This window comes from Erithacus rubecula, assembly GCF_903797595.1.
Source record: "Erithacus rubecula genome assembly, chromosome: 13".
Classification (NCBI taxonomy): domain Eukaryota; kingdom Metazoa; phylum Chordata; class Aves; order Passeriformes; family Muscicapidae; genus Erithacus; species Erithacus rubecula.
Window position 1 is genome coordinate 11,587,148 of NC_136665.1, and position 27,512 is coordinate 11,614,659.

General features: G+C 49.3%; 2 protein-coding genes across 8 annotated transcripts in view; both read left to right on the plus strand.

Moving 5' to 3' along the window:
* Positions 1 to 13,441, plus strand: part of PLXNB1 (plexin B1) — a 77,316-nt gene extending 63,875 nt beyond the window's left edge. For all 7 annotated transcript variants that reach the window (XM_079317051.1, XM_079317049.1, XM_079317050.1 and 4 more), the window contains 16 exons: positions 321 to 469; positions 842 to 942; positions 1,712 to 1,929; positions 2,118 to 2,296; positions 2,795 to 2,861; positions 3,381 to 3,527; positions 3,998 to 4,175; positions 5,022 to 5,125; positions 5,779 to 5,863; positions 6,580 to 6,746; positions 7,092 to 7,252; positions 7,494 to 7,641; positions 8,351 to 8,415; positions 8,497 to 8,572; positions 8,915 to 8,989; positions 9,545 to 13,441. In XM_079317051.1, coding sequence (XP_079173177.1) covers positions 321 to 469; positions 842 to 942; positions 1,712 to 1,929; positions 2,118 to 2,296; positions 2,795 to 2,861; positions 3,381 to 3,527; positions 3,998 to 4,175; positions 5,022 to 5,125; positions 5,779 to 5,863; positions 6,580 to 6,746; positions 7,092 to 7,252; positions 7,494 to 7,641; positions 8,351 to 8,415; positions 8,497 to 8,572; positions 8,915 to 8,989; positions 9,545 to 9,649 — 2,025 coding nt within the window. In that variant the 3' untranslated portion in view covers positions 9,650 to 13,441. The remainder of the gene's footprint in view (positions 1 to 320; positions 470 to 841; positions 943 to 1,711; positions 1,930 to 2,117; positions 2,297 to 2,794; positions 2,862 to 3,380; positions 3,528 to 3,997; positions 4,176 to 5,021; positions 5,126 to 5,778; positions 5,864 to 6,579; positions 6,747 to 7,091; positions 7,253 to 7,493; positions 7,642 to 8,350; positions 8,416 to 8,496; positions 8,573 to 8,914; positions 8,990 to 9,544) is intronic.
* A 1,227-nt stretch (positions 13,442 to 14,668) lies between these two features.
* On the plus strand, positions 14,669 to 27,390 carry LOC306807485 (SRSF protein kinase 3-like). The gene is made up of 12 exons (XM_079317144.1): positions 14,669 to 15,056; positions 17,322 to 17,423; positions 17,582 to 17,690; positions 18,171 to 18,258; positions 20,403 to 20,489; positions 20,734 to 20,841; positions 22,731 to 22,893; positions 24,089 to 24,174; positions 24,604 to 24,711; positions 25,128 to 25,197; positions 25,281 to 25,373; positions 26,615 to 27,390. The coding sequence occupies exons 2-12, from the start codon at positions 17,378 to 17,380 to the stop codon at positions 26,800 to 26,802; spliced, it is 1,146 nt and encodes a 381-aa protein (XP_079173270.1). The 5' UTR covers positions 14,669 to 15,056; positions 17,322 to 17,377; the 3' UTR covers positions 26,803 to 27,390.
* The last annotated feature ends 122 nt before the right edge of the window (positions 27,391 to 27,512 follow it).

The following is a 27,512-nucleotide window of genomic DNA, read 5'->3' on the forward strand; positions in this document are numbered from 1 at the left end:
GCAGCACTGCCAGAAATCCTGCCTTTTCTTGGAGCATGTGCAAGAAGTGGGAGTGGGATGTGGAGTTAGGAAAGGTAGAAGCCCTGCTGAGGGACAGGGGAGGTAACAGGGCTGGCAGGGAACTGGTCTTGTTCTCAAATTCTGCTCTTAAAGGCTGAAGTTGCGTGAAAGTGAACAGTATAGCTGGGTTCAGTGCTGTGGGACAGCTCTTCTGGGCAGCTGTGTGCCCTCTGTGCTCATTCTGGAGAAGCCCTGTGGCTTTATATTTCATTCCTGCACAGAGAAATGAAATCATCATGGCAAATGCTTTCTTCTTACAGGTTCAGATGGGAAACCTGAACTTCCTCCTGGGCCGAGTGCAGTATGACACAGAAAGCCAGCTCACCTTCCCACTGGAGGCACAGATTGGTTTGGGTGTCGGTGCATCCTTTGTGGCACTCATTGTTCTGGTCATTGTCTTCATATACAGGTAAGAAGTTCTGGCATGGTTTTGCCTTTAAGTTCCTCACAATGTTTTTCAGTGGATGTGACCAAGCATGTACGTCTTGGGCCCTTACAAGATAACAGTTTTCTTTATTTTGTGTCAAATTCACCCTAGTGGTGAATGTGGGAGGCATGTTGCACTGCTAGTCACAGTCTATACTGTGGTTCATTCAGAATCTAATGGGTGCTTCAAGAGACACATCTAGTTTATGGAACACTGTGTGGTATCTGCAAAGATAATGCTCTGTAGAAATTGCCTCAGCACCAACTGCCCTGGAATCTTTGGCAACAACACAGCAGTTGGCAAGGACAGTCCCTGGGCTAGTGCCACCAGGAACAATTTTGCTTCTTATTGCAGGAGGAAGAGCAAACAGGCTCTGAGGGATTACAAGAAAGTTCAAATCCAGCTGGAAAATCTGGAAACGAGTGTTCGGGACAGATGCAAAAAGGAATTCACAGGTCAGTCACTGAGCTCCTGGATTCTTGCAGCTTCAGGGAAACTTGGAGAAACACCCTCAACCCTACCTCTTTTCCCATTGCTATGTACTTGTCTGCAAAGCCTAGAGCAGGCTGTAATTTATCCTGTGCCAGTGCATAGAAACATAGAGCCAAAATCTTCCTTTTTTAATTCTTTAATTCAGAACACAGTGATCTATACAGACCTCTCTTATTTACCACTTCATCCTCCAGAATCAGATGAAGTGCTTAAATCAAGACAGCACACTTGGAGGGATCTTAAGGACAACTACTAGCCCCGTTTTTGTGTAGGGCAAGTTGAATTGCAGGCCATGTTCTGAGCTTACAAACCTTGTCCTTCAGTTCTTTACAACTGTAGGAGACCTGGGGCTCTGCAGCTCTCTCACATTGTAGTTCTCAGTTAATGTGTGAAGGAGTGAGTCGCAGGTCTCTGATACTCTATATATTACCTACAGAGGTAATGCCTGTAACCACATACGTGTGCTGAATAGTGGCTTCCTCTGTATAAAATTGGAAACCAGCTCCTGGTTGTAACTTTCCTCATGTTATTTATCCTGCTGCCTAGTCTAGTTTTAAATGTTCTAGCAATGAGACCCCAGTATACCAGTATTCTGACTGGAAACATCCTTTCTCTTTCTGATGGTCAGTCCCATGCTGCTGACCCTGGTTCCTCCACTTACCTCATACTCAGCACTGTCTATTGAGATCATGTCAGTTGTGTCATCCTCATGGGCATTTTCCTCTCCCTCAGACCTGATGACTGAGATGATGGACCTCACAAGTGACCTTGTGGGCACAGGGATCCCCTTCCTGGACTACAAGTCCTATGCAGAACGCATTTTCTTTCCGGGCCACCGTGAGTCACCACTGCAAAGGGACCTTGACATCCCTGAGTGCCGACGGCAAACAGTGGAGCAGGGTTTGGTCCAGCTCTCCAACCTCCTCAACAGCAAACTCTTCCTCACCAAGGTAAAGTCCCCCTCTCTGCTGACAGCCTGCTGTGGGGCCAGAGCCACAGCACTGGCAGCAGGAGATGGGCAGTGTCTGTTAAGGTTCATTCCCTAATAGTTCCCTGCAGCACTTCTTCCAAGAGCCAGCAGCTGTGACTGCTTCGTTTTCAGCACATTCTCACGCTGGCTTATCTCTCTCCCCACCAGTTCATCCACACTCTGGAGATCCAGCGCACTTTCTCTCCCAGAGACCGGGCCTATGTGGCATCACTGCTCACAGTGTCATTGCATGGGAAGCTGGAGTACTTCACTGACATCCTCAAAACACTCCTGAATGACCTTGTGGAGCAGTATGTGGCCAAGAACCCCAAGCTGATGCTGCGGAGGTGAGTGAGCCAGCCATGGTCCCACTGGCAGCTACCCGAGAGCACAGAGCCTTTCTGCCTGGCTGGCAAGCTCTGAAAGGCTCTGCCAAGTCTTATAATCCCACTTTATTATTTAGAGTTCTCTGAGTTCACAGTCATGCCATGTTTGGAAGCTGAACTGAGATGTCTGCCATGTTTAGATCCCAAATAGCCTCCTATCTAGTCCATCCTTCTGATCTGAGCAGATTTCCCTTGTGTGAGACCTATCAGAGGCTTTCCACTGTTCCCTGCTTCTTGTGTCTCCAATTCTGTAATTTGGTGCCTCCTTCAGGCTGATGAGTGCTTCCAATAAGTAATGTCAAAAGCACTAACCATGCTGGTCTGGAAAGGTTCTTTTTTTTTCTGTCCACTCTGTGTCGTGATTTAGTGTGTTCTTCTTCTAAAGGGAGTGATCTTTACCTCCAAACCTCCCCCAGTTCTGCACTGCATTCCTGTGACCAACCTGATGCTCTCTTTCAGGACAGAAACAGTGGTAGAGAAGCTGTTAACCAACTGGATGTCCATCTGCCTCTATGCGTTTGTGAGGGTGAGCTCTTTGTCCCATTGTGGTGTAGAGGGGCCAAAAGAGAGGAGACAGGCACAGCTTTGCTTTGTGCCTCACTCATAGCTGAGCCAGGCTCACCCTGTGTTTCAGGGTGAGGAATAAGAGCTGGGCTGCTCACTGGGAACAGGGATTCCTAAATCAGCATCGCTACTGCTCATTTCCAGGATGTGCACCAGGTCATGGAGGCCTCAGTGTAGCTCCTGTATTTTGAAATACACAAGCCACAGGCTGGATTTTGCATGGGAGGATAGATGCTGGTCTAGTTTCTTTTCTGGAGGGCTGGGGGAGGTGGGAAGGATTCTCTCAGATTAGTGACACAGAGGTAGAGCAGTACCCTGGTCATGTGCATCTCTCTGTTAGCTGGACAGTGCACTTTTCCTGGGCATGGCTCTACTGTGACTCAGCTGCTGTATCCTCAATCCTGCTTGATATCCATGTTTCCAAGCCTGGGGCTCTGCTGGGAGGAGCAAGCTGAATTTCTCTCCTTCCTTTCCATGCCAGGATTCTGTTGGGGAGCCCCTTTACATGCTGTTTCGAGGAATCAAACACCAGGTGGACAAAGGGCCAGTTGACTGGGTGACAGGGAAAGCCAAATATACCCTGAATGACAACCGCCTTCTGAGAGAGGACCTGGAATACCGCACTCTGGTAAGCCCCAAATCTCCTGTGCTCTGTGGTAGGACAGGGCTGAGTGTCTCTGCTCCCATAGTAAGGTGTAAGTGCAGCATCCTGCCACTGTCTCCTGGGAGCCAGGTTTGTTCCAGCAGCACAAGTGTGTGGATGATGAAGAGCTCTGCTAAATCAGGCGCTTTTGCCTCAGGCTGATAGGAGCCTTGACCACAGTCATCTGGTGTACTGCTGTGCTGTGTCTAGAAATAAGGGGATGACATTGCTGATGGCACATCGAAGCTTCTCCCCAATGCTCCTAAACTGGCTTCCAGCTCTTGACACAAGGCTAAGAACACAAGACTGAGGTGTTTAACATCTGTGATGTTTTCTTTTTTGAATCTCCCAGTGAAAGGACTAGCTGTTAACTTGCTTGAATGCCAACCATGAAAGGTGTAAATGTGTCAGATGTAATCTTATCAGTTGAGTAGCTGTGACCTTTTCTTCCCCAGACCTTAAATGCTTTGACACAAACAGGAGTTGGTGCCGGAGGGGCAGAAGACTCTCAAGGGATTTCTGCCAAAGTGCTGGACTGTGACACCATAACGCAGGTGAAGGAGAAAATCCTAGATCAGATCTATAAAGGGACGCCATACTGTCACCGGCCAGACCCAGACACCCTGGACCTCGGTGAGCAGAGCTCTTTGGTGACAAAACCCAGTGAGGAAGTGAAGAATGGTGGTTTGCTCTCTGTGCACAGCATCGTGGCACGTGTGACATTAGTCATTCTCTGCTGAGTGCAGAATCACTGACCACTCTAGATGGACACAACAGGGAAAAGGTTGTAACAGAAAGAGGCAGGGGTGAGAAAGAAGCAGTTGGGTTCAGCCTCTTTCACTTCATGGTGTTCTTTGCCATGCTCAGACCACAGCAATGGCTTGGGCAAAGGGATATGGGGAAAAAAAAAGTATGGAAAATGTGTAGGAGGGGAGAGGGATTTGAATATAGTGCAGAAATGCTGTGGGCATAGACTGGCACTTCCTGGCAGTGAAGTCCATGGCAGTCTCTTAATATATGTCAGGGAGGATTTTGCCCACGGTCGGTAATGAATGGTAGAATTTACATTGGGAGAGAAAACACTCTGTTTTCAGTCTTCTTAATTCTGTTGATGAATAATGGTGACATTTAGAGATGAGAAGGTACTGAGGAAATAGTAGCTGATAAGAACTGTGTGTGCGTATTTGTGGTTTGAACCACCTGCTTGAAGAGTCACAATCTGACAGAATTTGTAGGGACATGACAAGTGGAACCTGGCAGGCCATGAGGCCACCTGTCCCTGGGCTCAGAGGGGTCTGTCCTGTGACTGCAGGATTCAGCATCATTAGAGGTACTTGCTCAGGTTATATTGTCTGTGAAATAGCACAGGTAAAAGCTGACGAGGACCAGAGGGTGTTTAATGAGGTCAGCCAGGTTGATGCAAGTGATGCCTCAAATCAGCAGTTAATCCTTTTATTTTCTGTGTTTCAATGGCTGTAGAGTGGAGATCAGGGCTGGCAGGTCATCTGATACTCTCTGATGAGGATGTGACATCTGTTGTTCAAGGAACTTGGAAACGTCTGAACACTCTTCAGCATTACAAGGTCAGAACTCAGTCTGCCATTGCCTTATCTATCCTCTTGTCCTTCTACACACTATCATGCTCTGCTTGTTGTTCTGGTTCCAAGAGATTGGACCTTTCTTGCAGAGCATATTCAAATTAAGTCAGTGCTGTGGTTGCAGCCTAACTTCAGCAAACACAACCCTGTCCTCATCCCACACTTGAGATGTGGGCATGTATAGGGCTTGGAAGGATAGGCACAAGTTCATACTCCAGTGAAGGTCATGTGCTGGATCTCTTCCTGTTCAGGCCAGATCAGTTAGGAGGTGATGACACACTGAGCTGCCAAGTACCTTCTAACAATGGAAAGAGGGATTTTTTTTTTTTTTTTTTTAATTACCTTGCACCAGTATGTTGTACCTTGCACCAATATGTCAGTACCTTGCTGCAACATGTTCTAGATGTGAATGACCTCAGTCCCTGAGTATTATCTTCATTGTACTTTTAACATTTCCATTTTAGTTGGTACAGACAATATTTTCTCACCCTCAGGAAAGACAGTGATGGTGCCTCCAGATTCCTGTTTCTGTTCCTATTTCTAGTGATGGTGCAGCCTGTTTTGCTCTACAAGCACTTATCTATTGTGCTGATGAGAAACATGCCATTTACTTGGAATGTTGTTTTGCTTGTGTGCAGGTGCCTGATGGAGCAACAGTAGCACTTGTCCCACGCCTGACCAAGCACATCCACAGGGAAAATCAGGATTACATCCCAGGAGAAAGTGAGTTTGATGTCTTGTTCTCATCAAGTTATTTTAGAGCACTTGCCAGTTAGTAGAGCAAGTCTCTTGCTGTAGCCCCAGCTTTATGCTGATATAGAAGGCTGACACATGCCTTGGACCCTCATAGGACTGTCAGGAAATGTGAAAGCTTGGTCAGGTGAGGTCAGAGAAAAGCAAAAGTGAGAGAGCAGAGGAAGGCTGAGCTGGGTGTGACAACGTAGAACAAGAACAATGGGCTGACCACATTCTGTTACTTGCAGAAATCTTAATACCTTCAGGTGCTGAGCATGGTCTGAGTGGGATGATGGGATGCCAGGCAGTTTCCTTACTGCCTGGCAGAGTGAACAATTCCATGGATACTCCTGTGGCATGAGGGATAATAGCCACAGGCTGCAGTTTAAGAGATTCAAATTGGATATGGAACAAAACTTCTTCAGCAAAAGGGTGGTTCTACCCTGAAACAGAAACAGACTGGGGTGGTGGGGGATCTCTGTGTGGGGAAGTTCCCAAAACCTTGAAGGTTTTGGGTGAACAAAGGCAACCTGCTGTACTGTTGACAATGGTTGTACTCTGGAGAAGGCTGGAGAGAGGCCTCCAGAGATTCCTTCCCATTTGTTTTTCTGTTATACTGGGAAATCTTGCTTTCTTGGGGCTTACCTGGCCAAGGTCTACTGTGAGAGAATCAACACTCACCTGTAAACAATTGCTTGGTTTAGAAACACCAATGCTGGAGGATGCAGATGAAGGTGGGATCAAACTTTGGCACCTGGTAAAACCAACAGAAGAGCCAGAGCTTCCCAAGCATCGGCGTGGGAGCTTAAGAGATCGGGAGCGGGCCAAGGCAATCCCAGAGATCTATCTGACACGTCTGCTCTCAATGAAGGTGAGAAGAATCACAGATTGTGTTGTGCTTGGGATCTTGCCTTCCTTCATATCCCCCAGCAGATTGCAGGGATGTGTGTGAAGATGAAGCAATACCCTTTACCTGCAGTGGTTTTGAGTCTCTTTTGCATTTTGCTTTGTTCATGAGGTTCTCCCTGATCTCTGTTCAACAAACCACAGAGGCCTCCTTTCTCCTTTGTTGCTGCTCCCTTCAGTGGGGAAGGAGTACCCTTGGATGGGTGAGGGGCTGTCACTGAGAAGAAGAGGCTGACCTCTCATCTGTGAGGCCTAGGCTCTCTACTCTCCTCTGCCTGTGCTGACCATGTCCTACTTGATTTTCCAACAGGGCACTCTGCAGAAGTTTGTGGATGACTTGTTCCAGGTGATCCTCAGTACCAACCGCCCTGTTCCTCTGGCAGTCAAATACTTCTTTGACCTGTTAGATGAGCAGGCTGTACACTATGGGATTGCAGACCCTGAGACCATCCATATCTGGAAGACAAACAGGTAGGGTGTTCCTGAGGGCCCTGGAGGAGGCACTGCTGACTTGCTTAGAGCTTGCAAAGGGACAGCCACGTCTGCCTACTGAGGAGGAGCAAAATGCAAGTGCGGGGCAGCAGAGCATAGGGTGAAGAGGTGCTTTTGCTGGGAGGGCAAAGCAGAGAGATGCAGTAACATGTAGAATTTCTTTTGGCACTGTGGTTGCTGCCTTTGCTGATGCCCTTTTGCACTTCTGTGCTCTCTACAGCCTCCCCCTGCGGTTCTGGATCAACATCATCAAGAACCCCCAGTTTGTTTTTGATGTGCAGACGTCAGATAATGTGGATGCTGTGCTGCTGGTCATTGCACAGACCTTCATGGACTCCTGTACAATAGCTGACCATAAGTTAGGGCGGGTGAGTACAGAGGGAAAAGGGAGCATGGTTGGCACAGAGAGTTGAGCAGTGCTGCCTTAAGGAGGCAGTAATGTTTCCATAACACCATGGGCACAACAGGCCAGGCTTCCCTAGCTTCCATGTGCAGCTGGAGAGTAATGGGGGCTCCTGGGAAGAGAGGAGGGAGGATCAGATTTTGTTCAGCAACAAGAAATTGTTGAGGAGTGTTCTTTTTTTACAGCTTGCAGCTACTTGGGGGACAAAGCTAAATTCCAGTTGACTGTGGCAGACAGTGGGAGTCACAGGATGTAACTTGGGACATTTAGATTGGCCATTACAAAGGCTTTCCACCATCACTACTCTGTGCTGAGAATGGAGCAGTCCTGCACAGGTTGCCAGAGATGGGATGAGTGGATCTCTGGAGCACATCAGACATCAGCTGTGCAAAGCCATAGCCAGTGTGATCTCATTCTGGTGATCACCCAGCTCCAAGGGGAAGGCTGGACTAGGGATCCCAGGAGTTCCTTCATCAACACATCTCAGGGTATCTCAGACTGCATTATTAGGAGAGAGGGAGAGAGCCTGCTATTTGAAGTGCCTCTCCATGCAGAGGACAAAAAACTCCTGATCCCAAACAAGTGGCAGAACATAGAAGTGGTTACCTGCTGAGGTTAGTCCACAGCACAATAAAGGAGCTTTTCATAACCAGTTCTGGTTTTGTATGTTCAAGGACTCTCCAATCAATAAGCTGCTTTATGCCCGGGACATTCCTCGCTACAAGCAGATGGTGGAAAGGTAAGTGCTGGATGTGAGGAGTTGCAGTTTCAGCAGTGAGGAGGAGGGACCATGCACTAATAGCCTGTGTGTCCTGTCTAGGTACTATGCAGACATTCGTCAGACCATCTCTGCCAGTGACCAGGAGATGAACTCTGCCCTGGCTGAGCTATCACGGGTAAATAAAAGTATTTCAGAAGTCACCTGGCCCCTCACCTGTGTATCCAGAGAGAGTTATTAATGCAAAGATGAGATATTCCAGCTGAGTGTGCAGTTCTGCTCAGGCACACTGACTGTGCCTAGTGGCTGTCCTGCACCACAGGGAGGGTGAGGGAGCACTGGAGGGAAGAGGGGGTAGTCAAGGATTCAGGTCAAGAAATATATGTGATTTTCCTTTGTTAGGAGCTGTTGGTAAATTCTATTTCGTGTTGCTTTCTTAATGAGTTGTGAAGACACAGAATTTGACAGGACGATTGTTAGGTGTCTCACAGTTTTGTCTAATTTTTTCTCTTATAAACAGAATTACTCAGGTGACCTCAATTCCCTGGTGGCTCTACATGAATTGTACAAATACATCAATAAGTACTATGACCAGGTGAGTGTATGTTTCCAGCAAGTATGAATATACCTTTCTTCTTCTACCACCCAAACAAAATACTACAAAAATTAACAATTAAGAGCAGTCAGACTATTCCAACACTGTGTATTGTTTCATTGGCATGCATAACTCATGTCACGAGTTTGCTTTATTCTTACAAAGAGCAAGGGAAGAGATCAGCAAAAAGAACTTACCTCTAACTTGGAGACTCTTGGGATTTCATGTTCTCTTCTTTATTTTTACTCCAATATCCAAATACTCTACTTAAAAAGAAATGCAGTTAGTTCAGATTAATTTACTAAAGTCTTATTTTCAGGTGAGAAGTTTAGTATTCTTTAGTATTCTGTGAAGTTTGTAAGTTACTACAATGAATCTAGAGTACTTCTTTTGTGGTTAATTTGAGATTAATTACTACATACCCACTCTAGACTAGAGCATGCTTTATTCCAGCTTGAGGTTCTCCATAATGCCTGGAGTTCAGGAGCTGGGTGTTCAGCTGGTTGGGTGTCATGTGCTGGAGAAAGGCTGCCTGTGAGCTCTGTCTTGTTGCAGATCATTACTGCCTTGGAAGAAGACCCAACGGCACAGAAGATGCAGCTTGGATATAGACTGCAACAGATTGCAGCAGCTGTGGAGAATAAAGTCACAGATTTGTGACAGGCACAGACAGACTGCTCTCCCCTGGCTGAATGGGGACAGTGCTCATCCTAGTTGATAAACAGGGTGTCCTGCTGCCATTGGAACCAGACTCCAAGGAACCTGCGGGTGACATGAGCAAGGGGATGGCCAAGGCAGTACAAAGTACAAGCGTCCTTGCATCTCAGAGAATATTTTTTTACAGGATTTTTTTTTTCTTTTTAAAAGCAAAATGAAACAAAAAAAAAGGATGAACTTTGGGTTTTTCCCTGGCAGACTGCTGAGGGACCACACAGGTCCTTCCTACAGATGTTATGTGAATGTGCCAAGTTCCCAAACCATGTTATTGAAGAGCCAGGTGACAACACCGAGCACAGTGTCTGTGGAGTCCTCAGCCTTGCACAGATGCACTTCCCAGTGCTGGAACACTCCCTGCTGCAACCACTCACTTCCTTGGGGATCAGGAAGTTTTTTGAGCGCTGTGCTAACCTCTGTTCCCAGCTAGCAAGCACTCCTGAGAGACTCCTTGCAGCAATGTCCCTCGTGGTCCCAGATGTGGGATGTAGAAAGGAGAGTGTCCAATGGGGAAGGTCTCTTGCTCCTCAGTGCTCTGGTCTCTGACAGCTCGTGGGTGGCACCTGCTTGGCTGGAATGTGCTCACCAGCATGGGTGCTTGCCATGGGGCCCACTGTAAATGAACAGCACCCCTCACCCTTCCCTCAGGACAAATTCAGTGTGTGGGAGTCGCCACCTGGCTCCCTTTGGTCTCCACTGACTCAGCTCGGATCTTCCTGGTTCCTTGTGGTCAGAGGTTGCCCTGCTCTTTGGAAAAGCACAACAAATGCCTTGTGCCACTCCCCCTTCCTCCAGTGTCCAGCCGTTCTGCTGCTCTGAACTGGACTTGTAAATACCCTCTGAAAGTTAATGTATTTAAATGCTAAAGGAGAATGTTTAACTTCGTGGCTTTGAGACAAAGCTTTTCTTGGAGAAGTATCTCTGTGCACTTCTACTGACAAACGTCTGTCAGCACTGGAGCAGTTTTCTCCACTGCTTTGTCTGCAGGGATAACTTGTAGGTGTCTCTGTTGTACCAGCAGCTCACCTTTCCCCACAGCTCAGTCCCAGGCTCTCTTTGTGCTCTTCTCTTAGGCTTGCTTTACACCTAACTCTCAGCTCCACTGCTCAAACTCTCCTGTTGTGGCACATTGAAGGGTTATTTAGTGAGCTGTGAGCTCAGAGGAGCTGTCAAGCATAACCATGATGTTCCCAAGGAAGATTGGGTGTCCTGCAAAAAGGAATGATTTGTGCACGGAGGAGAGGCCTGGAGCAGGCACAAGCAGCTAGTTGGCAGCTGTCACTGGGCAGCTCCTCACTGCTCCCTCCTTAGTTCCTCCACTTTGTGAACAGTCCTCTGCCCTTCTAGGAGCTATTTTATAAGGGTGCTTTACTTGTTCTCTCCCCCCCTGCTAATTCCACACTGATGTCCTGTATGCCTGGGGCAGGTAGACAGGTCTGACCCCTCTGTCACTACTCTGAGGTGGTGATTGTGTAGGTCAGGAGGTAGCAGAGCTAGAACAGAACAGGATCACATCCCTACCTCTCTTTACATTGCATATAGCAGTAATTCCAGGCCTGTTCCATCAGCCCTGTGGTTTTGTGTGAATGCTGTGCAGTTGCAAAATTGTTCTTGGAGGAGGCTAATACTGGCCTCTCTCACTACAAAGCTGACTCTGCTGTGACCCTCTCTCAGCAGTATAGCAGTATTCCCAGGTCCGTGGTGTGCCCAAGGTATGAGCATCCCTGTGCAACCTTCTGCTCCTATCCTGCTGTATGGAGCAGCAGGGCAGCTGGCTGGTTGGCAGAAATTTGGGGGCTGCAGAGTTTGCCTCTTTCCCCATGTGTGGACCAGTTAGGGTCTGACTCCTGCCTGAGCACCCATTTTCACAAAACTGATCAGAACTTAGCATTTCTGAAACCTTTGTCTTGACTAAATGTGGTTAAATTGGTCGCCCCAAAAAGCTGAGTAAAGGAGAGGACTGCTGGATGGGGAAAAGCCAATAGAATGCATGTCAGTAAAGCCCATTCCTTTAGGAACTGCAGGAGGAGATTCCTTGGTTTGAGGCAGGTGCAGGTACAGTGGTGGAGTAGCATTGTCCCCTTGTGTGTTGGTGGATGGACTTTCTGCCCTAGGAAAAAGGCCTGATTTGTGGCCTCTCTTTTGTTGCTGAGTGTCTGCCAGAAACCACAGAATCTCTGCTGGATTTCTGGCTCTGTCAGTGTCTGCCCCTATTTTTGCAGCATTATCTCTGCTCTTTCCCAGAACAGGGTGGCTTGAGGCTTAATTCTCATTCCACCTCCCACTGGTATCCACATTCTCCCTGCTTCTCAATAGTGTTGGAAATCATCTGCTTTCTCCGAGTGTATCTGTGAAAGTCTGCTTTTATTAGAGCAATAATCAAGACTTTAAAATAGAGCTAAACATAGGTGATTGACTTATTTAACATCTTCAGCTTGTCCTTGCATGGCTGGAAGGACACACTGCCCGGTGCAGGTGCAGTGAGAGTGGAAAGCTGGTAGTGCTCATCTCCTCCCATCCATCTGTCCTCGGTGTTCTAGATACCAGCATCCCCTACCCTGTGGACAGGCACTGAAGGCCCTCACTGGGATCAACTTGGCTGATTTAGGCATGGCCCCTCTTATCTCCGTCCGTGCCCCTCTCCTCTGGCAAAATCCGTTTCTGTGGCAGGGTTCTGTTGCATTTAAATTTGCACAAAACAGCTTTTATTATGAAATTCCCTATTGCAGGGAAAACTTATTTATTTATTCCTCGTGATCCTTCCAAGTTTTTTCCAGTCTCTGCTTGATTCCACAACCAACCTTGTCAAGGACAGAGAATCCTGTCTGGGTGTTCCTGTTTGCTCACAGGTAGCAAGTTCTGTGGGCACCAGCAGAGAGAGCCCTGCCACCGCTGCTGTGGGACACAGGGATGTCACTGCTCCAGTGGCACTCCCTGGAGTGGCAGGCACCAGCTTCATTTAGTGCTGGGGTCAGAGGGAGGGACTTGCTTCTGCCGTGGTCTGGGTGAAAGGCTGAGAACTGATCAGTGTTACGATAAATCTCCCTTAGTGTATTTGAATGTCTCTCCCTTCAGCATGATGAAGCACAGCTGGCACCCACGTGATGTAGATGTGAGAGCTGCTGCTTTCATCTGTCTGGTGGCAAATTTAGGCTGTACCTGAAAGCTTTTTTATTTTGGTAGAAATGATGGCTGATTTTTTTGAAATTAAAATAGAGGGTTCTTCTTGGATGCTGCTGCCTTGGTGGAATGCAATTTCTTTTTCAGGGTGTGCCCTGGTTGCAGCAAGATGCTGCTTTTTTTTTTTCTTTTTGGTGTGTGTGCCTTTCTTGTGGGGATGATTATTTTGGTTTCCAGAACACCCAGGGCATTTGCTCTTGTAGTCTTTTTCCTGGTCCTCTGTCGTGATGACTCTGCCCTCTCCCAGCCTTGTAACTTGGTGTCCGTCTGTCTGTTATGGTATGGCCTGACCTGCATTTATGCCCTGCCACACCTTAGGTTCTGCTCAGAGCACCCAAGGTACTGTCTTTCTCAAGTTTGAATTAATAATTAATATAAAAAGCTTGAAAAAAAATGAATTTTGTTACATAGTGTAATAACTGTTTGTAGATACTGTTCTGAGATGTAGGAATCTATTGGTGATATAAAAGGTTTTGTCTGTAAATAATCAGTTTAGAGTCAAAATGATTTTAATAAAGAGAATTCTTACACAATAATTCAATAAATTTTAATATACAACCTCTGTGTCATGCTTGCATTGCATGATGATGCAATTGCACAGAATGTATTTGCCTCTTTTTCTTCCTGTGTGGAAACTGGACTCAGAAGCTGTGCAAGGAGCAAGGCTTTTCCCTCCAAGGCTTTCCCTCCTGCCTAGGCTGTTTCTTCAAGATAACCTTGTGGCACCTTGCACTCTGCATCCCTCTGCAGTTTCCAGATCTTGAGCACCATCCCTGCCCAGCCACGGGTGTGGGCTGGCACTGGGGCACACGCTGCGTGGCAGCTCTGGCTGTGGTCTCTCACTGTGAGCAAGGGCTGCTGTCACACTTGTCCACCAGTGTGAGGCAGAAGCCAGTGTTCTTAATTTACCAGAACAACTTAATTCTTAAATGAATTTCACAGTTTTTCCCAGACAGCAATCTGGCTCCTGGCCCATCTGTCCTCTTTTCTTCCCTCCCCTTCCTTTACTAGCAGAGTTCTGTAGAGTCTGTTTCGCCCCCTTTTAGTCCCTCCCCTGTGTACTCTGTGTGTTCTCGTTGCCCTTTAAGGGGTCACAATCCACTTGTCCCCTGCACGCTGCCCTGCAGGGCTCAGCACCCGGCCTGGCGCAGCCTCTGCCCCCTCCCTTGGTATTTTTAGTGCAGGGAAGGCAGGTGAGAGCAGAGGGGCACAGGCAGGGGGAGAGCCGCTCTGGGAGGCCCTGGCCTGGGTTTGGCAGCCTGGAGCTGCTGCAGGCAGGGTTAACCCTTTGCTGCGGGGCTGGGCCCGCTCGCCGCAGCCTCAGCCAGGAAACCCGAGCTGTGCGAGCCCAGGGCCCCCGTGAGGGGGAGGCCGGGCCGGACCCAGCTCCGGTGTGAGGCTTGTGGCAGTGAGGGGAGAAAAAATGTGATTCTTACTGTGTGTGGCCTTTTCCTGCCCAGTGCTGCATAGTGTGGGATGCTCGGGTCCCCCCAGGGCCGAGGGGAAGATGCTGCTGTGCTTGCTCTCCAGGAGAAAGGAGCAGGGGGAGCTGGGCTCTGTGGCCACCAGCACCATGCTGTGATGGTGTTTGGCAGTGTGCAGGCACTGCTGCAGACACTGAGGATCCTCAGGTCTGGCATGTGGCACATGGATTGGTCTGGGAGCAGGGGTGGCTTTGCCAGGCAGAAGATGGTGCCACAAGAGCTGACACACTGCTGGGAGCAGGGGAACAGCCAGGCAGCCCCACGGTTTCTGGGTCTGGAGAAGGCAGAGCAGAGGGGGAGGACTTCTCTGTTTCCATCTCAGCAGAGCTGTGAATTTCCCGCTATAAATAGTTGCTGTGGAGACTGTGAATCTACTGCAGGCTGACAGGCCTGCTGCCAGGGAGGCAGGGAGAGGCCAGCAGTAAAGTGAATCCACCGCAGCTGTCTGAGGTCTCCTGCTCTCCCAAAGCCAAAGTTGTTCCCAGAAGTGGTGCTGTGATCTGATACCCTGCCCCACTCCTCACCACGTTCATCCAGCCATGCAGAAGTTTGGTGGGCTCAAGGACATCCCTGCTGGGGCAGCGCAGACTAAAATCAGAGCAGGACCAGCTGGTATCTCACTTTGGGGAGCTCCAGAACGAGCCAGATGACAAAGGGAATGGCGTGTCCTGCCCAGGAGCTGCTGCTTGGTGAGTCTGTGCTGGGCCCTGGGGCTCAGAGCCCCACGGGGCTGCTTGTGTGCTGTGACTCACAGGGATGCTGTGCTCAGCAAGGGCTCGTAGGTCTGTGGTGGTGCAGAAGCTGAAAGTGTGCATTGCTCTGGTGAGTTCTGCCACTCCAGAAGGCCAGGTGTCATAAGGCATGACTGGTGTTGGGCAGCTCTGTATGCTGCTCCATGCAGGTTGGGTGGAGGAGTCCAGGCCAGATGTAAAGCATTGCTCCTCGCCCATGGCTCTCACAAACCAGGCAGGAGCAGTTCTTGGGCTGAAGTTCTCTGAGCTAGTCCAGGCTTGCAGTAATTCAGTGGGTTCTGCACAAAATTGTTGTAATGACAAAAGCAAAATAAGTTGTATTTAATGTGAAAGTGTCAAGAAATGAAGGATTAAAAGCACCAATTGTCCTTTATCACAAACCTTAGAGAAGTGCATTTCACTTTCCTGTACCAAGTTGCATAGCAACACTCTTCATCTTTTGCCAATGCTTCCACCCAGAGAGGGTGGATGGAGGTAAATCTTGAATGCCTAAGGATAGACTTGTCTTGCCTCTGCAGCAACAAGGCCACAGGGCCCAGTGAACAGCCCAAAAGCTCCATCAGCCCTAGGGCTAGGCTGAGTCCTACACTTTGGGTCTGCCTCTGGGTCCTGTTTTCTCACTGAAGTCTCCTATCACCAGAACACTCTACCAAGGGAAGAAGCTGTTGAACTCCCATCTCCACACACTCATGAGTTTTCCTTTGGCAGGTGAATGGTAACCCACATAATTAAACCTTGCTTGCTCTCAGATCAGGCCCTGCTGTCCTCAGGATCTGAGTGAGGAAGGCTCAGGCAGATGCTGGTGGTGCAGGAGTGTGAGGGTACTGATAATCTTAGTCTGTGCACAAGGAAGGAAAATTTTGATTTCAGTTCTGTTCATAGGTAAGATGTCAGTAAGTATTTGCTGTAAAGAGTGGCCAGGCAGATAAGCAGCATCCAGGAAGTTTGATTCTGAGACTGATTCTGAACAGTGTAAATGCAAGTGTTAGAGGTGTAGAAATGTGAGGAGGAGATGCATTTTGAGCTCCTTTCAGACTTCTGTGCGGGCTTGGATGAACAGATAATGTCAGCTCTGGCACTTTGGATTTTCCCTGACAGAATGAAAGTCTTGAGCCCAGCCTGACCATTAACTAGAACTGTGCTGGGAGCTCCCTGGGTGCCCAAAGGCAGGCTGTGCCTCTGGCTGCTGTTCTGGGAGAGGAATATCAGCACATGGAAAGAAACTTTAATGTTTTGAGGAAGTCAAAACAGGTGCTCTGTCTCAGCACCTGGAAGATGTTTCTGTTCCAGGATAACTCCAGCACTGCCAGCCCTCTGAAAATCCTCTGGTTCAGATGAGTTCTTAGCTTTAGCGACCTGTTTTGGAGGATTTAAAGTTCAGTATTTCTACCTGTGCTAATGGTCTATGGGCATTACTAGCACCTGTCTCAAGCTCTGACAGTGTGTGTTAGCCTGAAACTTCAGCTGTACAGCAAGTGACATTTCCAAATTATGAAAGGCTGGGTTGGGAGTGTCCCAGCTACTGTGGCTTAAATCTGTATTTCATTAGCAACAAGGGCTCTGGGCTGCTATTTCAGGTGACCAGCACTGAAGCCAGTCCTACATGGGTGCTGCAGCATTGGGGAACAGCACTTGGATCAGTCTGTCTGTGCTGTCTTGGTGTTTATGCCTTGGGCTGTCATAGTAACAAACCCCAGGAGCAGCCCCTTGCCAGGATGTCCTATGGCCTTGCTGGGATGTCACAGGATGGTCAGTGATAAACTCGTGCTCCAGCCCCAGGGCTGGACTGTGGGCAGAGGACCAGAACTGTAGTGTTTAGAATGCAAGTTCTGTTTCACACCCCTCTGGAACAGGAGCCTTCTCCTGCCAGCCAAAGCCCAAATTCCCTCCTCAGCCAGGATAGGGCTAGGAAGGGGATCCCACAGACCCTGCTAAGCCCCTGAAAATACACACTAGGAAATCTGAGACTCCCACCTGGCCCTGGCCTGGGACCAGCCTGCCAGCTTTCCTCTTCTGAACTCTTAAAATAATCCCTGTCTCCCTGAAGTGCCAAAAGTGTTTGTAGCAGCCTGACTCCAAGAGCTGCTGAAGGGAATAGGAAAGAAAGAGGTGAGGGCACAGCAGAGGTATGGCCAACCTGCAGCTCTCAAGCTCTCTTGAAAGAAGTAAAGCACTGAAGATCACACCAGCCGTGTCCCACAGCTTGATGTCCCACTGCCTCCATCCCCTCGTGCCAGGATCTGCCATGCTCCAGGGCCATGGAGGAGCAGGTGCAGCAGGAGATGCCATCAGCCCAGCACACAGGTCAGTCCATGGGCATGAGGCTCCAGAGATGAGATCATGCCAAGCTGTTCCCAGGCTAGAGGAGGCCACTGGGACCTGTCAGGCTGTTCTCAGCTGCTAGTTCAGTCTAAGAGCATTTAGAGATGTCATTAATACCTCTTGGTGATGGTTTTCCACAGGAGGTCACCGCCCTGTGCAGGAGGGAGAGGTGCTCAACACGCAGTACCAGGTGCTGCACAAGCTGGGATGCGGCACCTTTGCCACTGTCTGGCTGTGCCAGGACATGAGGTGAGGGGCTGAGTGCCATTCAGGGAGGTGGGAAAGCATGGCTGGTGTCCTGGGCAGGGCTGGCCCCTCCTGCAGAGACAGCAGAGCACATTCTGGGAGCATGCCAGGCAGCCCTGAGCACAGGGAAAACCTGACAGCAAGATCAGTGGGGTGGAACGAGCAGAGATGGTCCCCAGAAATCAGGGAATGTAAATGAGGTGGGATCAGCCCTTGCTCTGCATTTTCTTTTCTCGTTTAGACCCTGCAGTATCCATATTCTTTTTCTCTGCAGTCCCTTGCTGGTCCCTGGGGCAGTTGTGCTGCCAGATGCCAGCAGGAGGGATGCCCATGGGCCTGGCATGCTGCAGACTGAGGCCAAGGGTGCCTGCACAAGGGCAGCACCTTCCCTGGGGAGCCAGGGCTGGCTGACTGGAGAAAGGGAAGTACTGCTGGTCACAGCCACTGATGTGCACTGGCTGACAGCTATGGTTCATTTCCCAGGAGGAAGAAACAGGTAGCTGTGAAGGTTCTGAAAAGCAGGGAAGGCTTTGCTGAGACTGCCCAGGATGAAGTTGCTTTCCTCCGCTGTGTAAGTATATTCTGTGGGTCTGTGCTTTGCTCTAGTGGGTGGCCACTGAGCTCAGGTTTGAGTATCAGCCTCATCATCCCCTCTGCCTCCAGGTCTCAGTTCAAGAAGCTAGATGGGAAATAGGAAAAAAAACCAAAAGCTGGGGAATTCATGGAAATTACCTTGGCTTGGCCTCTGAAACAGGAATCTTTTCTTTCCTCTATCATACTGGGACATGTTGGCTATATCCCTCTTGCCCTGTCACCCCATTTATTTTATCTGAGACTGAAATCCAGCAAAAAGGAGGAATATATAGAATGATAAGGTGGGTAATCAACAGAAAAAGGTAGTAATGTTCTTAAGCAGGAGATGGGAGCAAGTCTGCTATACCTGTACCATTCACAGAGGAGCATCACTCAGAGGACATTGCTGTATCACAACACCGATACTGAAGTAAAAGGAAATATCTGCAATAGAAAAAAATATGAGGCACCAAAATACAATAAATATCTGAAGTCAGCTTCTTCCAGCCTCTGCTAATGGAGGTGGTAATTAGGTGTCTGTATCTGGGTTGTAGCAAGTTGCCTTTGAAGTTGGCTTGAACTGCTAGTTCTAGAAAGTTTATGGTTACAATTCTTCAAGTTTGTTCAAATACAAAGTTACATCAGCCTCAGATGAGTAAAAGCTATTAAATTCTGCATTCTAAATTACTCTGTGGCCTTTCTCCAACAGGTTTGAGAAAGGTTTAGTTAACACCAGTAAATCTGTAGGCCCTATCTAAAGGGAGATGAGCCAGATACGGTGATGCAAGAGGAAGTACCAAGTGCCACTAATTTAATGTAATCAGAGGGCTGCTTTTCTACACATCAGCACAACCCTGTGTAGAGAGTGAGCCTTACCCTGATTTATTATTAATTCTGAGAGACAAGCCTGCCCATTCAGCAGCACACAGCAGGTTCCCAAGGCTGTTCCCACTAGGACTGGAGGGTTAGTGCCTGCAGAGCTGCCGGGAGAGATTATCTGGTCTCTGTTTTCAGGGCTGCTCACTTCCATTGTGCCAGAACAGACCTTCTGGCACTGATACAGGTGGGTTTGACATCTGCAAAATGAGCCAAACCAAAACTTTGGCAGTTGTGGCTGTGAAGAGAGAGAAAACCAGCATGAATTGCTGTACCAGTGCCCTGGGTGAGCAAGCCCCTGGTGCTCCCTGTCACACAGGTGTGTGGTGCTGGGGGTGCTGTACCACCTGTGCCTGGAGGTTCACACAACACAGCAGCCTGGGCCAACAGCACACGTCCAGGTGGGTGTAAAGATAAGCTGAGCACAGGGTGCTGCTCCCACTGAATGCTCCCCTGGCCTGTTGAATTTTCCAGCTGTAGATTTCTCGGGCCAAGAATGATGCTTGTGTGGGCAAGAATTCTCAGTGGCTTTACCTTGAACCCTTGCAAGCCCCTGTGAGATTCAGTACCCACAGCCCCCTGTAATAAGATGTGTTCCCAGTTATCCATGTGCTGTGTCAAGAGCCATCTCTGCTTTGTTTTTGGACCTACTACGTGCTGGGTTTGAAGACCCCTGGCTCTAGTACAAAAGATGTGTTCACCCCCTTCACCACCCCTCCATATCCTATAGATCACTGCAGTACTTGCCCACAGCCAACCCTTTTCCAGCACAAATAAACCCCCTTCTTTGGGTTCTTCCAGATGTGGAAGCTGCTGTTTACCCTGACAAGACAAGTAGCATTTGAGTGCTAAAGACAGCCACAATGTCTCTGCCTCTCTGCAAGCCCTTGAGGAAAATTGCTGAAGGGCTGGTATGAGGCAAAGGAAATGGACAGCCATTAATGCTGGGAGCAGGGAGCTGTCTTCTTGGGGGAATCCCCTTCCAGCACAAGCAAGAGCACTTCCTGAGCCTGTCTGGAGAGAATAAGCAGCAGGAAATATGCTGAATACTATCAGCAGCATTGGTGAGAGTGTGGTGGTCCCACCTGGTGAAGAGCAAGACAAAACATAAAGAAACTCATTCCTGGTTTTCCTGATGTTATTTTCATGGGATTTCTCATGCCAGCTCCCAGAGGAGAGTCTGTCAGACAGGATAGAACTGGTGTAAGATGTCCTTGTGCATATGTATGTCTCTAATTGCAGCTTTCTTGGAATCCTCCCCCTCAGGTAAGCTGCATGAAGAAGAAGGACCTGGCAGGAGAAAACATTGTCTGTTTGTTAGACGACTTCAGAATGATTGGAGAGAATGGTTTCCATATCCTTCTGTGGAGATGCTTTTCTGGGCCAGTGAAACCTGGGCCTTGGAGAGTCACAGGATGGGTAAACCTGAGTGCTGTGCTGCTCCATGAGGAAGATGAGCATGGATGTAGCTGGACCAGGGCACATGGGCATGGCTGGAGGGGAGAGGCTGAATTAAGAGGTATTTGGTTGCTTTGGTGAAAGGCAAAGTGTTGGTGATAACACCTTTCCCTGTTAGTGAATCCCTAACTCTTTCCCACATGCATGCCTGGTATTTGAGGTGCTGGGTCCTTCCATTCGATGTCTGATGGGAAACTACAGAGCCCAGGGATTGCCCTTGCCTTTTGTGAAGAAGTCTTTACAGCAGGTGAGAACTTAGCTGCAATCAGGCAAGGGCACCAAGGGGCTGTCCCAGTCTTCCTCCCCAGGGGAAGGGCTTGGATGTTACTGCCTAAGCCTGCAGCCCCTCAGGTTTGGAAAGGCCACAAAGTGCCAACAGCCTGCAGATGTACACCAGGGAGTGAGGGCTGGCACTTCTGTTCCCATCAGCTCAGCAAACTCTGGGGTCTCTGCTGCTTGTAGAAGTAGCAGGGGGCAAACAGCCTGCCATAGTTCTACTTCTTGTGGGCAAACCATCTCTGCCCTCCTGCTGCCCTGAGAAGTTCCCTCTGGTAATAATGCCAGACTGCTGGCATTTGCCTTGGCATCCAGCCATGGGTAGCACTGCCAGCTCCAGCAGCTTTCTGCATGGTACTACCACTGAAGGCTGCTTAAGGTCTCCCTCCTAATTTTACATTCATTTCTAGATTGCTGATTTGGTCAGTTGGTTCTCTTTGCATGTTGATGATTCCCTAAGCAGAGCCAATTTTTCCTTCATCCCCTGTAAGGATGTGTTTGGCCTATTTAAAAGATGGTGAAAACTGAGTTTCTTCAGGGCTGGCTCTGCTTAAGGAATGGGAAACCTGAGTGAGGCCTCAGAATAGTTAAAATTACTTTTTGCCTCTTGTGCTGAGATTTATCAGAAGTCTGGACCCTTGCCAAGATGAAGATTTGCTACCCTGATTCCTGTGCCCTTCTAGGGATACTAAGAAAGAAAATTGCTTCTTCCTTCAGCCTATTTTCTACCATCCTACTACAGAAAATAGGCTACTACAGAAAGCCTCTCCTTTCTCTAAAGAAGCTCCACTAACACCTGAGTAAGTTACACAAAAATATAGTGGCATTACCTCTGCACTTCATTTCACACTCAGGCTTTTGCTTGATTCATTCTCTGCTTTAATTGTAAAATCTCAGATCTGTTTTCCCCCTTCAGATCAGCACTGGGGCAGTATTTACTTCTGATTCATTCCAGTTTAGTTATTTAAATCTTCCCCACGTTTCACAGTTACCATTTAAGGCTGATATTTCCCTGAGGCTGGTGTTCATCCCAGAATAGAATTTGATAATACAGAGAATATTTACCAGTCCTTTATTACTGACCAGAGTGTTAAAAAACAAACCTAAATCTCCCCATAGCCTTTTTTCTGTTGCTGATTTCTGATAGTGACTGTACATCTCTGGTAGGTGTTGTTTATCTCTCCCCTGTGACAGGCCAGGCTCTCCCTGCTGCATCACAAGCCGTTCTTTCTCTACATGACTCTACTGCAGGGCCCTGAAATCCTCCTTCTGCACTCATTCATGGTCTTTCCCCCTCCTGTCTGTGCTATCCTGTGTCTTCTTCTTTCCTTGTATGATTTTCTTTCTTCTTTTCCACGTATGATGGGACACCCTCCAATGCCATGTCATTGTCATTCAAATGGAAGTTGGGGTCTGATTATAATCAGTGGAAAGGCACAGAGGTCTCAGGACACAGCAGCCATATAAACAAGAATATTTTTTCAGGAGAAAGTTCAGCTTTGTAATCATAATGCCTCCTCATAGCCCCATCCTCTTCCCACCTCCCTGGGCTTGCCCATCCATGTTGATTTCTGTGACACATGCTGTGTGTCACCCCAAACAGCCCTTTCCTCACTGGGCTGTCCAGGCCTCACTCCCCAGGCTCCTGGGGCTCTGCTGCCTTGTGAGGTGACGAAACCCTTGAGCTTGCTCCCACAGACCACCCCAACAGGAAATCATTTATTGCCAGTAGTTCCCATCCGTGGCCAGACTGTCCCTGACTTGCACTCCTGCTGTGCCTGCCTGCTCTGGCAGCTGCTGGGGCAGGAGAGGTGGTGGGGACACCCTCAGGGCTGATGTGACAGTGCTGCCTCTGCCCAGGTGCTGGCAGGGCTGCACTTCCTGCACAAGAGCTGCCGCATCATCCACGCAGACATCAAACCAGAGAACATCCTGCTGTGTGGATGCAGCAAAAGGCTCCAAAGGCTTCTCATGGATGCACTCGACTGTGACCAGGGAACAGCAGTGAAGCTAAAGGGAGCAGGTGAGCACTCCAGGGCTTTTTCAACAAGAAAACAGACTTAGGTGTTTATTGACAGGAGAGAAATGAGAGGCAGCAGGTACAGATACCTTAGGAAAGATTCACACCTCCTGCAACAGTCAGTACAAAACATTACAGCCAGTATAATACATTATAGCCAGCTTATGCTGCTGAAAGGCCCCTTATTTCTCTGCTTAATACAAACAGCAGGTTGGACTCAAGACACCTACAGAAATGTGGTCCTGCAGGTGGGTCTGTGAGAAGGACAACTACAGGTCACAAATATCTGTTAACAGCCCCACCATGAACCTCTCAAGGCTTTAGGTACAGGACAGTTCCACATGTCAGATGTTTTCAGCTACTGAAAGGTTTACATACAAAATGAGCAGAAAGCTGTGACACTCCTGCTCTTTATTTCCCTCATTTCTGAGGTTTATGGGAGACTTCTATGTGCTACTAATCTTCAAGGCCGTTTGAGACATAATTTATTTGCACAGAATGGTGTGAATATTGAATAAGATGTAAGGCTGGAGAGTTTCTCGAGAGATTATCTCATCTCCCAGCAATGAGACCTTTCATATTATCTTTGCACTGTGTTCTCCTGTGAGCATTTCTCCCATGACAGTGTTGTTTTGTGTCTCAAACTCTGGGGCAATCAGGGAATGCTAAATTAGTGACCAAGTAATTTGCTTGGAGCAGAAAAGCACAATATTAAGCATAGGCTGACAGCTCACTGTAAGGCACCAAACCAGGAATTACCTTTTACTGGAATCACATGGAAGTGTAACCTCCACGCTGCCTGCCAAGCAGGCTGTATCCAAAGTCAGTGACAGCCAGAGTTGCTGCAGGCTGAGGAGAAATTACAGATGTTTTGATTCTGACTGGTGCTCTCCTCTGGGCCCACAGTAATTTAACCTTGGTACTTATGAGGAACCTTGCAGTAGGCAAGAGCATATGGTCACACTGTTCCACTCTAAGCTACTGTTCTCCCAAACATTCTCTTACGTTTTTACTGGATACCAGGTCTTATTTTGTGTTCCTTCAAAAAAGAAGGGAGGCATTTGATTTATGATAAAAAGTATTTAGGATCTTTTAGGCTGAGAAACTTTAAGGGAAGGCAGACATGCCTCTGCTGTGGTAAGTGGTGTGTGCCTGCTGGCTCAGAAAGACCTGATTTCTCTTTGTTCTTTCCATCTAGGAGGTGATCTTGGCAACCAGTTGGAAGAATCTGATTTAATGAGCATAGAGGTGAAAATTGCAGATCTAGGAAGCGCATGCTGGACAGTGAGTTTGCTCTGAGTCTCAGTCCCATGACAATGTGGGTGCTGTGGGTTTCTTTCCATCCTACACTGTGTATCTGTCTGTCCCTTTAGAGCTGAACAGCTATTTCAGAGATGCTGATATTGGGGGGTGCTAAGTTTGGCACTCTCAGTGTCAAGCTGTGCACAGTCCTCCTGAGACACTGTCAGCTTTGGATGTTTCTCCAATTTGCAGTTAGTCCCTACAATTAGAAATTTAAAACTTTGTTCAGTGTGAAATGGTGGGAGGAAGATTTCCACTGGTATCAATGGGGGAAGGAACATGCCCTGCACAGAGCTGAGAACACATATGCGTGTCCCCAATGTCCCATCACTGCACAAGAAGCTTGTGACCACCAGTGTTGCTGTGACTGGTTTAGGGACACCAGCCACAGAGAGTTTGTTTCTGTTTTAGTACAAGCCTTTTTCCAAGGAGATCCAGACCCAGCCATACCGTGCCCTGGAAGTGCTTCTTGGATTAGACTATGGCACTCCTGTGGATATCTGGAGTACAGCCTGCCTGGTAGGACCGGGGACAACACTGTGTGTAGGGGAGGTGACAGACACTACCTGGCCAGGGCAGCATGGCCTTAGCATCCACCTATCCATGTAAAGAAAGCTTCCTTTCTGAGAAGGCAAAAGGGGCTGTTAGCACTCACTTGCTTTAGGGCAAAAGTCTGCTGCTGGTACAACCCACTCCTAATTTAGTTCGAGCTCTAAAGCAATTCACACTCCATATAGATTAGCTCAGAGGCTTGCCTGCATCAGGCACATGCTGCTTTTCATTCAGAGCTAAAGGTGTTGCTTCACTGTGGTACAGATTAAGCCAGCGTTTCAGGACCAGTTTTGTGTGATAAAGAGGGCAATTGGTACTATGAGTTAGTGAGCAAGGAAATCGCCAAGACAATTGATGAATTAACAATGCTACTCCATTCCTAGGCATTTGAAATGGCAACTGGGGAGCGTCTATTTGATCCTCAACCTGGGAAATACTTCTCCAGAGATGACGGTAGGACTCCATGGGTTTTATTCATTTCACTGACAGAAGTGTCACAGACTGTATCTAAATTTGTCATCCCTCATTCCATCTAGATCATGTTGCTCGTATTATCGAACTGTTGGGAAGAATTCCTCCTGAAATTGTTTTCTCATGGAACAAGTCAACAAATTTTTTCAGCAAGCCAGGTAAGAACAGGCTTAAATAAGGAAGTTTATTTAAAAAATCACTGCAAGTCTCTGACACACTCCTACTCAGCTCACGCTGAACTCCCCCAAAAGTTACTCACACAATGCAGGCTACCAAGCAGGGATGGAACACAAAAGGAAATTTCATGAAGAGCAGTAACACTCCCTGCCCTGCCTATCTTTGCAATCCATGAGCATTCCAGGGGTGAATGAAAGACCCTGGAAAATAGTCATAGCAAACACCCAACAGGGAAAGCATTTCCATTCTTTCTCCTTTGGATTTGGTGAAAATGGAAATAGACAGGAAATGGCTCCATGCCAGGAAGGTTGAAGAGTGTGTAACAGGCTGGATTTCACCCATTCACTGTCAGAGAACAATGATGACCAGGAATGGGGTACTCATATCCTTCTAATGTGGCCACTATATTTAGTCTTCTGACCCAACTGCAACATCCCTTCTGTTTTATTCTCCCCAGTTCCTTTCCCTTTGACTCATGAGTTTTGAAACCCTTCTTTGACCACAAGGCATCACATGACTCCACCCTTCTGCAATTTGGCCTATCATCTTTCTCTGCTTTCATGCTTACCAGCCTACCCACAGTTCATTCAGTGCTTAGTACTGGTCCCATGCTGGAATTTAACAAGCACCTCCCTGCACATCCACATCCTTTGCTCACACTTACGTTTTCTATGGTGCTTAAAATAAATGAGTCAAAACAAGTTCTACATTCACTCTCCCTGTGAACCAACCTGACCACACATGCCCAACTTGAATCACTGTGTCTACACCACGCAGACCCCAGGACGAGGGTTGTTTCTCAGTCATACACTCTGCTGGGCCCCACAGAGCTGGCTGGCACATAACCAATTCAACAAGAGTGTCTTGCTAGCTCTGACACTGAAATAGCATGATGCATCCGGGTGCCTGTGGGCAGGCACACGGTACAAGCAGCAATGGCTTATTGGCTATTTTGGGAACACTGTGCACACTCTTGGCACATTCTCAGCTAAGACAAGTATTCAGAAACAGGGAGACTCCAAACACGAGCTTGGAAAGGTGGTTCCTGAGAAGCAGCCGAGGGCCAAACCTGCAAGGGGCAGCGCAGGTGGAACTTACAGACATAATTCCAAGAAGGCGGCAAAGATCTTTCAGGATGCTTTGGGTTAATTCTGAGGCGAGGCGCGGCAGCCTCAGCCGCGCAGGTGTAACTGAGGCGCCGTGCCCACGCTGTTTCTGCCAGGCGCGCTCCTGCGGCTCTCCCGGCTCTTCCCCCGGAGCCTCCCCGGCATCCTGGCGGACCGGCACGGCTGGACACCGCGGGAAGCGGCCGCTTTCTCCGCCTTCCTGCTGCCAGCGCTGCACTACGCGCCCGAGCGCCGCGCCAGCGCCGCGCAGAGCCTGCGGCACGCCTGGATCACCGCGCCGTGACCCGACCCGCCTGTCCCCGCCCGCTGCTCCGCGGGACCCGCCGCAGCGGCCGCGCCGCCCTCCCGCGGGCATGGCGGGGCTGGATCGGCGCCATGGCGGGGGCGGCTGCCCGCCCGCAGCTCCCCGTGCGCCGCCTCTGCCGAGCGACCCCGGAGCGGGGCGGCGGCTGCGCAGCCCCCGCCGTGATCCCGCGGCTCCCTCCGCGCCCGGGCTCCTCTCGCTTCCTCCCGCGTCCCTGCAGCGCTGCGGACCGCACGCATCGCTCACTGCGAGCCGCGGTACGCGGGCACCGGAACCGGGCGGAGCCCCTCGGCCGAGCGCGGGCACCAAACTCCTCGGAGCCCCTCCTGCCCGGCTCGGCCGCCCCTCCTACCGCGGAGGGGCCATCCCTCCGCCTCCCTGCCCCGCGGCCTTTGTTCGGAGCTCCAAGGACGGCGACCGGCCCGCTGTGGGTGCGCCGACCCGCCGGCCGGGCCCGAGGAGGGGCGGTCTGAGCCCCGGGCGGCGCCGCCGGGACCCCGTGAAGGACCCCCGGCCCAGCCCCCTCCCCCTCAGACCCGCGCGCGCGGACGTGCCGCGCGGCAGGCCCCGCGCGCGCAGGCGCCCTGCGCCCCCCTCCGCCCAGGCCTCCCGGCCGCCCCCCGCGCCGCCCCTTCGTTCTGCCACGTGTCCCGACGCGGGAGTCGCCCCGCGCCGAGCGATCGCGCCCC